General features: G+C 39.3%; 1 protein-coding gene across 2 annotated transcripts in view; it reads right to left on the reverse strand.

Annotated features, from left to right (window-relative positions):
- The window catches only part of PRPF18 (pre-mRNA processing factor 18), a 37,964-nt gene extending 24,200 nt beyond the window's left edge, over positions 1-13,764 (reverse strand). Inside the window, exons 1-4 of one of the 2 annotated variants that reach the window (XM_070391477.1) lie at positions 13,589-13,764; positions 4,754-4,831; positions 4,611-4,637; positions 1,980-2,084 (exon numbers count right to left, since the gene is read on the reverse strand). In XM_070391477.1, the coding sequence (XP_070247578.1) occupies positions 1,980-2,084; positions 4,611-4,637; positions 4,754-4,831; positions 13,589-13,654 (276 nt within the window). In that variant the 5' untranslated portion in view covers positions 13,655-13,764. The remainder of the gene's footprint in view (positions 1-1,979; positions 2,085-4,610; positions 4,638-4,753; positions 4,832-13,588) is intronic. The other variant, XM_070391479.1, reaches the window with a different exon arrangement.
- Between the last annotated feature and the right edge of the window lie 325 nt (positions 13,765-14,089).

Consider the following 14,089-nt stretch of genomic DNA (forward strand, 5'->3'; position numbering starts at 1 on the left):
TTTGTATAATCGAATACATAAGAAAAACATTAAGATGGTAGCAAGTGATAATATTCATATTGAGAAGGAAAATAAAGTTTGGAATCAGCTGATAACGCAGCTGATGACCACAGCCAAAGTCAGCATTGTAATACTACTTTTAAACCAAACACTGTCTCTTAGGAGAGAAAGTGAGTATGATCAGGATGGGGCACATACGGGGCTTTTGAAGGGCTGATAATACTACTCTATTTCGCCCTAACCAGTTTGGCTCAGTGGATAGAGGACTCAAGGGTTCCAGGTTCGATTCCGGTCAAGGGCATGTACCTTGGTTGCGGGCACATCCCCAGTGGGGGGTGTGTGGGAGGCAGCTGATTGATGTTTCTCTCTCATCAATGTTTCTAAATCTCTATCCCTCTCCCTTCCTCTCTGGAAAAAATCATTAAAATATATTTTTAAAAAATACTACTCTATTTCTTGACTTAGATGATAGTTACACAGGTGTTTGTTTAATAATTATCCATTTTATTAAACATATGTGTTTTATACACTATATACATGCTATAGTTCACAAAAAGGAGAAACAAAAATTATAATAAGTTTATCCAAATAAAAAAAAATACCAACGTTCAGCTGTCTGGTCTAATTAGCATATTATGCTGTTATTATTATAGATCCCCCCCTTAATACCTACAGTGAATGAGTCATAATATATTTAGTGAATCCTTCTATATTGGACAGCTTAATTGTTTCCAGGATTTTATTTTTATAAACAACTTGTAGCTAAATCTTTAATTACATGCACAAAATCCTAACTTATTTCCATATTATATGTTCCTAGAGGTGTTGAGTCACAGCTGTACAGGTGTTGTGGCTTCTTAGAATGGCTGTTGCCATATTGCAACCTTCCCAATACCTATCCCCAACCCAAAAAAAAAAAAAAAAAAAAAAAAAAAAAACCAAGAACTTTACCTGGGAACACACTTAGAAACCACTGGAGGGCTCCCAGTGGATTAACTGAAGCTTGATATTAAAAAGAAACTTAAGAGGTCATCTATTGCTTTCTCTAATCAATGCTGAATTAACTCCCAAAAACAACTGTCAGGTCACTGTCTGACAAATGACAGGAATCACATCTCTTCATGAAACAGCCCACCCCATTTCTGGATTACCTCCCTTAAACTTGTATCCATTTATCTTAGCTCTATTTTATGGAATCACAGAGAATATTCAATTCCTTTTCAAAATTAGAGCTGTGGTCAATAAATTCTTTTAGCCCTGACCAGTTTGGCTCAGTGGATAGAGCATTGGCCTGTGGAGTGAAGGGTCCCAGGTTCGATTCCGGTCAAGGGCATGTACCTTGGTTGCAGGCACATCCCCAGTGGGAGGGTGTGCAGGAGGCAGCTGATCGATGTTTCTCTCTCATCGATGTTTCTAACTTTCTGTCCCTCTCCCTTCCTTTCTGTAATAAATCAATAAAATATATTTAAAAAAAAAAATTCTTTTAAAAGTATTTAGGCTAATTATTCAAAATAACTTCCTCTAATTTTCACATGAGAGCTTCCAGAGTTAGCCATCCTTTTCTATGAAAGTTTCCTTTTGTTCAAAGTTCACTTTTGTCTTGTACCTTCTGAATAGTTTGAATTCTTTATATCACATAAATATCCTTAAAAAATATTTTTAGCCCTGAATGGTTTGGCTCAGTGGATAGAGCGTCGGCCTGCGGACTAAAGGGTCCCAGGTTCAATTCTGGTCAAGGGCATGTAAAAAATGATAATAATAAAATAAAGAAAGAAAGAAAAGAAAGGCAGAGGTAATTTATTAGTAGAACCCCATGAAGAAAACTGGCTAGCTGCACAGTAACTGAGTTCAATAAGTCATCTTATATGGGAAATAATGACAAAAAACTATTGGGTAGAACTAAAGATTAATGTAAATGTTCTGCAGAGGTTTTTGTTGTGTTTTTTTTTTTTTTTTCATGAAACTATATATAAACTTACCTCTTGCCTAGAAAGGGTCATTGGTAATTTTTCCTCTGCCAGTTCAAGTTCTAATACTGGATTCGATGAAGTTAATGGTTTCTGGTCATCCTCTTTTGGCTGTATCTATATTAACAGCAAAAAAAAAGAAGTTTAGCTTTTAAAATATAGTTAATATTTGTCATTCTATTAGATTAGCTGTTCAAGACAGTTAAACATGTTTTAAATATTGAAGGTCTAAATGTTCCTCCGAGGAAAGAGCTCATAGTAAATATCCAGCTTTTAAGAGTTTACTAGTATCAAACTTGTCCATTTCAGGGACAGCACACATAGAAAGCATGCACATCGGAGACAGCATTCTTGCTACAGAAAAGTGACATTAAGTGTAATGGTTTCCAAAATCAAACCGTAAAAGAGCTGTAATTTAGACTCACTTTCTTCTTCAACTCTAAAGAATTTTACTTTGTTTTTTGGGGGGAAAAAAATCAACCTGCTTCTCCTCTTTGAGAAAATCATCCTACAGGGTTGCCTGATTCTTACCCTGGGTTTAAAATGAAAGTCAAAGACAGGAACTGCTTTCTAACAGAAGCCCGTGAAGCTTCAAGAGCCAGCTTTTTCCTACCCTACTTTTTGAAAGGTATTATTCCAAGTGCACAGAAATCACTGTTGGACATGTAGAAAAATTTCCAATGCTACATAGAAATTTTCCACAAAAGTGAGCTACAAACCTTGTGAGAAAATAATGAAAAACAGCACCTCTCTACTTATACCACACAAAGAAAAGAGTGAACATTCTTGTTGATATGAACCTGCAGGGAAAAAAATCTCTTCATATATTTTCTTGAGTCTGCCGCCCAAGTCACAGTTTGGGAAAATTGAGTTCAGCAATTTATAAGCCCCATTGTGTGGTCTGTAAAAAGATATTGAAACATGGTTTCCCAACTGACCATAAGACCAATCTAAAATGCCAAAAGAAGAAGAAAAAAAAAACATGAAAGAAGATGAACTTTAAGGAAAAACTCATTCAACTAAGGAAGGCTAAATGGTTAAAATTATATAAATTATGATTCTATAGTTTATGATTAACAGTTAAGTTTATCAGTATTAAGTGTAAAAGAAAACTGAGATAAAAACTAAACTTTCATATTTTCACAAACCAAATCAGCACCAAGCCTTAAAAAAAAATGGGAACTAGTTTCTATAAAGGAATAAAATAATACATGCAATATTTTCATTATTACCAAGAAGGAAATACTAAAAATGTTTAAGAAAGAACAACCTCTGCTTTCTTTGTAAGCATAAAAACAGATCATTTCTCAAAAAATCTTAGGATGAAAAGTAGTTTTAATTAAGGAATGGCAGCTGGACTCGACATTACAAGCAGTACCTTTACAGTAATTATTTTGCTTCAGTGCTTTCCTCTATGTAAGCAAGGAAGTACTGCGCTATCACTGAAGCAAAAGCAAAGCAAAACTGCCACCATAGTCTTACATTCTTTTCCTACCTTATCAAAAAGTTGAAAGGTTGAAATTTAGGGATCTTGGAAAACAACAAGTCAGCAGACTATACCCAGGGTAAGCAATTCTTATTCCAAATCAAGTTGGAGTTAGACAATGTTGGGGCAAGCAAAAGATGAGAATTCTTTCTGAATATGTATCCAATGGTTACTAACGCAAAACATTATTTTAATTTCCTAAATTAGAAGCAAATGAAATCAATATATTCATGGAAAATATCAAAATACCAATATAAATTTTCATAATTTAGAAGCCTATCAGAAATATAACATTTTTAAAACTTGCCCTCTCCCAACACTACAAAATAAAACCAAATGCATATACATACCATTTGCATTATTCATGCATCCCTCTAGAAATGCTATGCCAGATAAATTAATTTCCAAAACTTTTAACATGACATGCACAAGAGTATTATTTTATATTGATGTTTCACAAGCAAAAAGTTATTTCAAACTTATGATTTAGCAAAAGAGAGCCTTCTGAAATTTGGTTTAAAAATTATTAAACTAGATATAGTCTTTTAAAAATAATTTAAACATAACCTTTAACCCCTCCCAATAAAAAACCCCAATGTTATTCAACTAGATAATCTCAAAGACAATTTCAGTAATAGTTCTAAAATGTACAGTCTTCCAGACAACTCATTTGTTTCGAACAAATATTTCAATATTACATTTTCTATCCAATAGACTGAGCAGTGTTTGAAATGTGGTTCCTTATACACAAAAGCATATAAATGTTATATGGCAATATATTTCAGGCAGAGGTGTTTAGGCCAAAAGGAATTATTAACAATGTAAATATAAAAACTGGTTTAAAATATTCAGGAGAAAGCAGGGGAAATACCACTGCTAATACCATTGTTATTGAATGAATAAAATGTTTTTAGCCCTTTAAAAATAGACTTTTATTGGGAGAGGTGGAGTGAGGGAGTGGTGGGGAGATGAAAATGAGGCAGCATCAGATCCAGGACTTAATTAAAAAAAAAAAAAAAGGAAAGAAAACCAAGCTTTGATCTCAAGCCACTTCATGCTGTCCACAGAAGGCCAAACCATTCCAAGCCAAAAGTCATGCATGTATTTTCCTAAATTCAAGATAAAAAATAAAGAAAAACAAAAACAAAAATTCGTACCTCTCCAGATGGCTTCTCATTTATAGGCTAATGTATAACATTGATAAATTGAACAGAGATCAATAATTTTGTCACTTTAACAACAGCTGTATAAATTTAAACTCAGAAATAAGACAATGTAACATAAAAGCAGGAATTCATACCTTGTAGCCACATCTTTCGTAATATGCTTCCTCTTCCTTTTTTGCAAGTTCACTACGCTTGAAATATTTTTTATTTTCCTATTGAAGAAGAAGAGAGTTAATAATATATCCTTGCATAAAATTTAATGTCCCCTAATCAACAACCTGAAAAAACTCTTCAGTTTTTCAAGAAATGGTAAAGTTTTTTGGTTGCATAGAAATTATATTGATTTCCTGAACACAACACCTGTACTCAACCTCTAAATTTGAAGTACATATTTCTCTTGCAGTATCATTTTAACAGGCATATCCAATAGCAAAGAGAAGAAAACAATATTTCCCAAATGTTCACACTTTTGATTTAATTTCCCAATATTTGAGTTCAGTGATAATCTCTACAAATGTATTTATTATGAACCACATAAAATAAAATGCTTTAGTTTTTTTTCCATCAGAAGTAATCAAACAGAAATTATGGTATCTATAGCTAACATCTTACATCTCATTACCAAGAGAGTTCCAAGAGTGTGTCCAAATTCTTTTCATCACCTAAAACCCTACTATATCAATTAATTGTATTTCATTAATTCTTAAAATTGAATTAATTCTTAAAATAATCTAGGCATAGAATGGTTTTAGAGAGTTTTTTTACTTAAAGACAGTTTAAAGGCATTTGTTTTAATATGACTTGATGTCAAAAGAGACAAGCTCTAAATCTATTATAATGGTGAAAAAAAAATTAGTCCTTCCTACACTAGTCCTATATATAAAACTATCCTTGCTGTTAAATCTAGTCACTAATTTGGAGGCTTGTTACTATCTACAGCTCTTATTCCACTGATGACTTGACTCAAAGACGCTGCCTTGCCTTGGTCAGTGTGGCTCAGTTGGTTGAGTGTTGTCCCATGCACCAAGATGGCGGGTCCAATTCCCGGTCAGGGCCAGGGTGCAGGTTTGAACCCCGGTTAGGAGGCAGCCAATCGATGTTTCTCTCTCACATTGATGTTTCTCTCTTTCTTCCTCCCTCTCTAAAATCAATAAAAACATTTTTTTAAAGCTACTGTCCTACTTTATTGCTGAAACCGGTTTGGCTCAGTGGATAGAGCATCAGTCTGCGGACTGAAAGGTCCCAGGTTCGATTCCGGTCAAGGGCATGTACCTGGGTTGCGAGCACATCCCCAGTAGGAGATGTGCAGGAGGCAGCTGATCGATGTTTCTCTCTCATCGATGTTTCTAACTCTCTATCTCTCGCCCTTCCTCTCTGTAAAAAATTAATAAAACATATTTTTTAAAAAGCTACTGTCCTACTTTATTAATAGTAATTATAATAGTACCTCAATACTACCTCAGGTATTTAGCACCTCATAATCCAAAGCTAATTCACTCAGGCAATGACCAGGTGACATTCCCAGAATTTGTAAGCCTCATGAGTTACAGAGGCAGGACTAGAACTCTAGTCCTTAAATCCTTTGTACTATACAGGATTCCATGCTACAGTTCTTCACTCCCAAATGATATTTTTTAAAAATATATTTTATTGATTTTTTACGGAGAGGAAGGGAAAGGGATAGAGAGTTAGAAACATTAATGAGAGAGAAACATCGATCAGCTGCCTCCTGCACACTCCCTACTGGGGATGTGCCCGCAACCAAGGTACATGCCCTTGACCAGAATCAAACCTGGGGCCCTTCAGTCCGCAGGCTGATGCTCTATCCACTGAGTCAAACCGGTTAGGGCCCCCAAATGATATTTCAGCATCATAAACTGCTCTTTTTGAGTATGTAGCAGGTAATTTACATATTTCAATTAAATAAGTTGACAAATACATATGGTATCCTCTCAAAAAGAGCAGATATAAAGGAAGAAAGTAAAAGGACCCTCCAGGCCAGAGTCCATGGTCTACACGAGGGGCCCAGTGCACGAATTCATGCACCTTGAAAGGAACTATGGGCCATGAGGCTGCTGTGGGCACAGGGGCAGGTCTCAGCCCATCCTCCGCACCCCCACCCGCCCCCTGCCCATCACATCCCACTGCGGCCCCTAGTCCCCTGTCTGCCTGCAGCCCTGCTGCCGCCACTCCCATGTACTGATGGCACAGAGCAATTGGGGCTGGCGTCAGCAGCGGGTGCAAGCAGGGCTAGCACAGTCAGTGGGTGTGAGTGACAGCTGCTGCCCCGATGATCACCCCTCAGGAGCAAGGGGAGGTGGAGAAGCCCTCAGGGGCAATCGGAGCCGGCAGCCGCAGCTCGCATCTGCTGACAGCGCCAAGTGATTGGGACCAGCACTGGCAGCGGGTGCGAGCAGCGGCTCTGGTGCTAGCTGCGGGTGCGAGCAGGGCCAGCGTTGGCAGTGGGTGCAAGCGGGGCTGTCACTGGCAGCATGTGTGAATGGGGCCAATGTCGACAGTATGTGCGAACACCAGGAGGGACTGTGGCATGCAGGAGCAAAGAATTTTCAGTAACCACCAGAAGCTTGCCCCGATGACAGCGACCAACGCCCCACCTTGGTCTGGTGCCCCTGCTCACCTGCTCTACCATCCTGCAATGGCCGACGCCCGCCATGTTCCACGCGTGCCCCATGGTGGTCAGCACACATCATAGCGACTGGTTGTTTGGTTGTTCTGCCATTCGGTCTATTTGCATATTAGGGTTTTATATATATGGATGGTATCTTTTACTTCCATGTCTCAATTTCATTGACACACCTAACAAAATCTTAAGCCTAGAATATCAATTCTCAAAATGTGGTTCACAGGCTTCTGGGTGTCCCCTAGATCTTTTCAGAGATTCTGTGAGGTCAAATTTATTTTCATAATAATACTAAGATGTTATGTGCCACTTTTTCACTGTGCACACACTTGTACTAATGGTATTAAAGCAATGGTGAGGAAAACTACTGGAATCTGAGCATACATAAAGGCTAAGTACCTTATTTATGTAGCAGTGGTCACTGTATTCCTCACCACCATGCACTGCCAGGAAAATAGAGAGGCCAGTTTCTCTTTTGTCTTGATAAAGTACAATTTTGCTAAATCTCAACCCTTGAGTACATAGCCTTTAAATATTTGATATGATGAAATAAGATATGAAACATACAAAGCACTTCTGCTACATGAAGTGGGATCATTGTCTCAAAGAAAAGCACTTGCGCAACTGATTATTCAGACTTGCATAGTAGACATTTTCTCAAAACTGAACAAAGCAAGCCTGTCACTTTAAGGAAAACAATGACAGTACTTATCAGCTATGATAAAATTCCATCTTTCAAGCGAAAATTAGAATGGTGGGAAACATGTATCCATCACTGTGAACTTGATGGTTTCCCAATACTTAACGGTTTTTCTGACGAACTAAAAATAGTATTAGTGAACGTGATTTATTTTATATCATCTAATGAAATATATCGACATTTAGAAGATCTGCTGAACTCAGCAAACCATGTCACAAAGGCAAGATGTTAGAAAATCATGCACAGGCAGAATACCTATGAGCAGAATAGATCAGAAGAGATGTAGAGCAGAATATATTAATGGATTTTATATACAAAAAATCATTGATATGTGTCACAATCCAGTCTTAACTAATCTTTAAGAAACTTACCATTTGTCTATTTTTGGTGAAATATTAAAGGAGAACCACAATTATTTGAAAAGGTTATTAAAATAGTCCCTTTTCCAATTACTTATCTGTATGAGGATGAAATTTCATCACATAATTGAGCAAAAACAGCATATTGCAGCAGGTTGAATGGAGAAACATGAAGGAGAATCCAACTATCGTCTAATATGCCAGAGATAAAGAGATCTGCAAAATTGTCAAATATACCACTCTTCTCTCTAAATTTCTTTTGTTTTGGAAAATATAGTCAATTTTCATAAAAATGTATTATTTATGTTAACTTATGATGGATTTCTATTGTATTTCTACATGGACTATATCTAAACATTTTTAATTTTCTCAGTTTTAATTTCTAATAGAGTCATTATCAATAAATACACCCTACATAAACAAAAGTTCTCCAGAACTATCAATAAAAACTCTGTGAAGGGGTCCTGAGACCAGTAAGTGAGAACACTGTCCTTGAAGACTCTTCCTATTGGCATTCTCCCCACCTGCATCTAGTGGGCCTTTATAAATGCAGGGAGCCCACTTGGGCCTCAGTGGGGTTCACTGATCCAGGTGTAATTCACTGTTCAGTTTTCTGTCCTACTGTCTACACTGATCGTAACCGATTCTCTCAAACCTCTTATCCCTTCATTTCTCCCCTCATTTTCAGCAAATGACTAAGCCAATCTACAAAGAAATGAAAAGCCATGAAACAAGAATTTCTCCAAATTCCTCCCAGCACCAAACCTTACCTGGATCTGTACCAATCCCTTCATCATTTCAGAATGGAAGAGGAAACCATCCTCCTAGTTAAGGCCAATCCCTTCCAAATGTATTCCATCAATTCCTCCTGCCTTTCTCAGGGATGACTCATAGAAGACTGTTGCAAGTAAAGGGGTAAACAAGTGTGAAGAAAGACAAGTTCAAGGAACTGAAAAAGTTCAGAAGTTCAGTAGAGCCAGGAGGTAATGGCATGGAGATTTTCACCAGCATAGAAATTACTAGGTGTTTTTTTTTCTTCTTCTATTTTTTGTTTTTAAAAAATTACTAGTTCTTGACCTTTTTGAGTCAAAGATCCCTTTAATAATATCATACACAGGAGAAAGGAAAGAGGGGCATTTATATTATATAACTAAATGCTAAATTTTTTTATAAAATTTCAAGAAGCTGATGGATATTCTGAAGTCCATCCAAAGGCTGCATTTAAGAAACCCTGAAATAGATGGTAACTGAAATCTAGAGGTGGATATAAAATTAATATAAGAGAATATTCAGTGTGGAGAGAAAGTGGCCTAGGCCTGAACTTTAAAGAAAACCAACATTTACGGGACAAAAAAATCACACACACAAAAAAAGAAGAAGTCTTTCAAAAAGATCAAGAATAAGCAGCCTGATAGGTCAAAGGAAAAATAGGAAGCTGTGGCAGAAGAAATGCCAAGGGAAGAATGAAGGAGGACGACCAGCCAAGTGTGTCAAATGCTGTTGTTAGTCAGGAAAATGGAGGTCACTGTTGTCACAGTATCACTGTGGGGGCAGAAACCAGTTTGTATCTGGTGAAGGAATGAGTGAGAATTAAAATTTATTTTAGGAAGCTTGGCTATGCCCTAGCAGGTTTGGCTCAGTGGACAGAACGTCGGCCTGCGGACTGAAGGGTCCCAGCTTTGATTCCGGCCAAGGGCACATGCCCGGGTTGTGGGCTCCATCCCCACTAGGGGGCATGCAAGAGGCAAACGATCAGTGATTCTCTCTCATCATTGATGTTTCTATTTTTCTCTCCCTCTCCCTTCCTCTCTGAAATTAATGAAGAAAGAAGGAGGAAGAGGGGGGAGGGAGGAGGGGAGGAGAGGGGAGCAGCAACAACAGCAGCTTGGCTATAGCCCAGCTGGTGTGACTCAATGGTTGAGCGTCAACCCATGAGCCAAGAGGCCATGGTTCGATTCCCAGTGAGGGCGCATGCCTGGGTTGTGGGCTTGGTTCCCAGTGGGGGGCGGGCAGGAGGCATCCAATCAATGATTCTCTCTCACCATTGATGTTTCTATCTCTCTTTCCTCCTCTCTTCCTCTCTGAAATCATTTAAAATATATATATTCTTTAAAAGATTGGCTATAAAGAAAAAGAATGCTGCTTAAAAAAACACACACAACAACAAACCTTTTTAAAAATGGGAGAGACATTTTTATGTTTCATTGCTGATGGAGATAAGCCAGTAGACAGACTAAAGATACAGGAAGAAAGGGGATAAGTAATACTAAGGTTCCTGATGATGCAAAAAAAGATGAGCTGGGATCCAATGTGCAGGTAGAAGTTTTGACCCCAAGCTGTAACTGATATCTCATTCTATTCAAAAGAGAAAAAGAGAAGAGATTTCTGGCCTTTTGGCTTCTTTTTTTCTGTAAAATTGAATGCATGCATGGTCTTTAAAGAATCAAGCATTACTGTATTTTTAATCCTCTGAGGCAGAGTGTAGTATCATGCATATGAGAAACATCCAACAAATATAATTCTACACAAATTCTCATAACTAATAACTAATGAAACTTCTAATTATGTCCCAACAGCCTAGTTTTCCACATAAATGAGGTGTTGCATTAAGTGAAGATTCAACAAACCCGGGACTCCAAAGCACTGGTATTCAAGCAATTACCTCACAGTAGTTACACCAGACAGAACGTTTTAGGACAGGTGACAGGTGGCTTAGGAGGCTTATCTTAGGAGCTTCTGCAGTTTAACAAAGGGGCAGTCACAAGGTGTTTACTATTTCAACTGTCAGACTAACAATAAAAAGCTAGGACATCACTTGAAATGACCAAGAGTACAGGTGTTTTCCAGCTAAAGATAGGGCAATGAAAACCATTCAGTGATCTCCAATCAGCATTTTTTTAAATGAAACAGAATGGATTAAAATAATAAAACAAATTATAGGATCACATGTGGTTAAGGTAAGAATCATCTCATGAAACTTCTTTCATATATATCAAAAATATTTCTTACTGTGGCTGGAGCAGTGAAAAAGTATGAAAGTTACTGACACTATGATGCAGAAAGATAAAGGCTATAAAGTAACAGTTTCTATACAGTTATAAATTACACAGCTATAAATCAAAAGACTATTCCCACGCATACAAGAAAAGATGTCTGGTTACACATATTCTCTTATACAGGCACGCCTCGAAGATACTGCTGGTTAGGTTCCAGAACACTGCAATAAAATGAGTGCTGCGATAAAGCGAGTTGTAACTTTTTTGCTGTTGGAGGGTCTTCACCTTACATTGTAAAACAGGGGTCCTCAAACTACGGCCCGAGGGCCACATGCGGCCCGCCGAAAACATGTATCCGGCCCGCCGGGTGTTTTTGCTGCCGCTGGCTGTCCTGCTTAGCAGCCGACTCGTCCCGGGCCCGCAGTGCGCATGTGTGGAAAGTCTGAGGGACAGTGAACTGGCCCCCTGCTTAAAAAGTTTGAGGACCTCTGTTGTAAAAGATGCAACATCTGTGGGGGGCAATAATGTGAAGCACAGTATAATGAGGTATGCTTGTATTATTCAAGAGCACTCACTTACCTGATCATGCATCTACATACATCATAAACCTGGGGGGAGAGCTCAGCTTTTTGTGATTCAATTTTCCCTCTAAAGTACTTAAATTTCAACATCCCGGCTTTCCTAACACCAGCTATGCATTCCAACATCTAAATTACTTTTTTCAAATACTCTCAAATCACTTACCTGAAGAAAAAGGTCCCTGAAGATATTAAGTTACAAATATGGGCAAGCTTTCCCCCTCTATCTGCTAAATAATATTCTATTCAAGGAGCTCTATATTGCTAAGTATTTTTAAAGTTTCATTGATTAGGAAATCAGCCATCCACCAAACAATTCCAACTTACACTACATCATATATATTAATACGACATTCCATCCAAGGACCTAAGCAGATATTCTCCAAGCGTGGTCCTCAGACCCCTGGGATCCTGAAGATCCTTTGAGAGCCTGAGAAGTCAACTATTTTCAATACGAAGGTACTGTTTCCCTGCACCCTCTGTGGTCATCTGTACTGAGGGTGAAAGGCAATGGTGAGTCTCCGGGTGCCTTGGCAGGTATTCCTAAAGCACTTCTCCTTTCTACGGAAGTATGACGGGAAAGCACTTGTGTGATTAAACTGCAGGCTAAACCCGCTGCTTTTATCGTGGAATATCATTTTCACAGGAAAGAATATCTACAAACTATACTAACTCAGACTTAACTTCCAAAAAGTGAACCTGCCACTTCTGGGAAACAACTGATAGTATTTGCCGCCTATGATAAAATTCCAGCTTTCAAGTGAAAAATAAAATTGTGGAGATCTTAGACCTGCCATCATGAGCTTGACGGCGGTCCAATACATAAAGAAATTTCTCGTGATGTCCGTGTTGATATTAAATAACGTAATTTTAAAAATATGGTGTAATGAAATATGGTGTAATCAACATCTGGAAGATCTGCATAACTCTGAACCAATACCTTCAAATCATCAATGAATTAACATATAAATACCTTTAAAGCGTCTCAGCTTTCATTTGTAATACAGTAAAATACCGATAAACACTTAAACAAAAGCCCTCTGGGATCCTCAATAATTTGGAAGAGTGTAAAGGGGTCCTCAAACCAAAAGCTTTGAGAACCGATGATCTAAGTTATTGTTATGCAACAAAGTAAGGGCGATCAACCTAAGGAAGTTCCTAATTCTCCCTCCTCTTTCTCCACTGTTTCTCCACCCGTGTTAGACCCCCTTTCGGCGAAGAGCTGACCGACAGGCCTTTCTATGTGTATTGCGGGCGGGGGGTGATAGAAAATGTAACAAATAACCGGTTTTACTAGTCGGAAGGAATCAAATACTTTAAAAGACTAATTCTGAGTCTGCCCTTCCTCGTCTAGGGCTCCAGTTGGGCACAAACCCTGAGTAACACCATACAGGTGAGGGACAGGAGAACTGGGGCCGAACTCCGAAGAATACCGACAGGTGGGCGTGCGGGTGAGGCACTGAGAACCTGCGCGGGAGTTTTGCCAAAATCCTGGGTTTTCCTGCAACTCCCCCACTTTCTCCGGAGGCTGCCGAGTAGGGAGTGTAGGGGAGAACCAGGGGAGGAAGGGGGGACAGGGGGAGGCTCTCGCTCACCCCCGGCCTCCTGCAACCCTCTCGGTACCAGTCCCGACTCCCGGGCTCCCCTCCGGCCGCCCCCCCTACACACCCCGCGCCACGACCCCAGGCTCCTCACCACCAACAGGTTCCTGTCCTCCACCAGCTGCCGCTTCCGGAGGATCTCCGACTTCAGAATGTCCATGTCGTCGCCCGGTTTAAGCTGGAGGTTCTCTCTCCGGCTCCTCCGGCCAAGCCTCACCCGGCCGGGCGCGGCGGTGCACGGAAACCGCAGCCCAAACACTGCAGCACTTCACTGACAGCAGCCGCTTCCGGCGGAAGCTGAGGTGAGTGACGGGCGGAGAGAGAGCACCCAGGGCGCCCGTTGTTGACGGAGCCGCCGTGGAGGAGCGGCCCCTAGCGGCGCCCTTGGGCAGCGCGCCCGCAGTGTTCACTTGCACACATACAAATCAACACAAGTCTTCTGGATTGTGGGGACGTCTACCAGCTTCGTTTTAATGGTGATATTATACCTGCTAGTTCAGGCCCAAAAACCTCCTAGCAGAAGACCTCAATCATGTTCAATAAGACCAGGTCCTTACTTATTATACCAGAGGTTCATATCAGAGTTTCTGAAGTT

Source organism: Myotis yumanensis, unplaced genomic scaffold (assembly GCF_028538775.1).
Source record: "Myotis yumanensis isolate MYYU_CA2020_CCGP unplaced genomic scaffold, mMyoYum1.0.hap1 SCAF_1, whole genome shotgun sequence".
Taxonomy (NCBI): Eukaryota; Metazoa; Chordata; class Mammalia; order Chiroptera; family Vespertilionidae; genus Myotis; species Myotis yumanensis.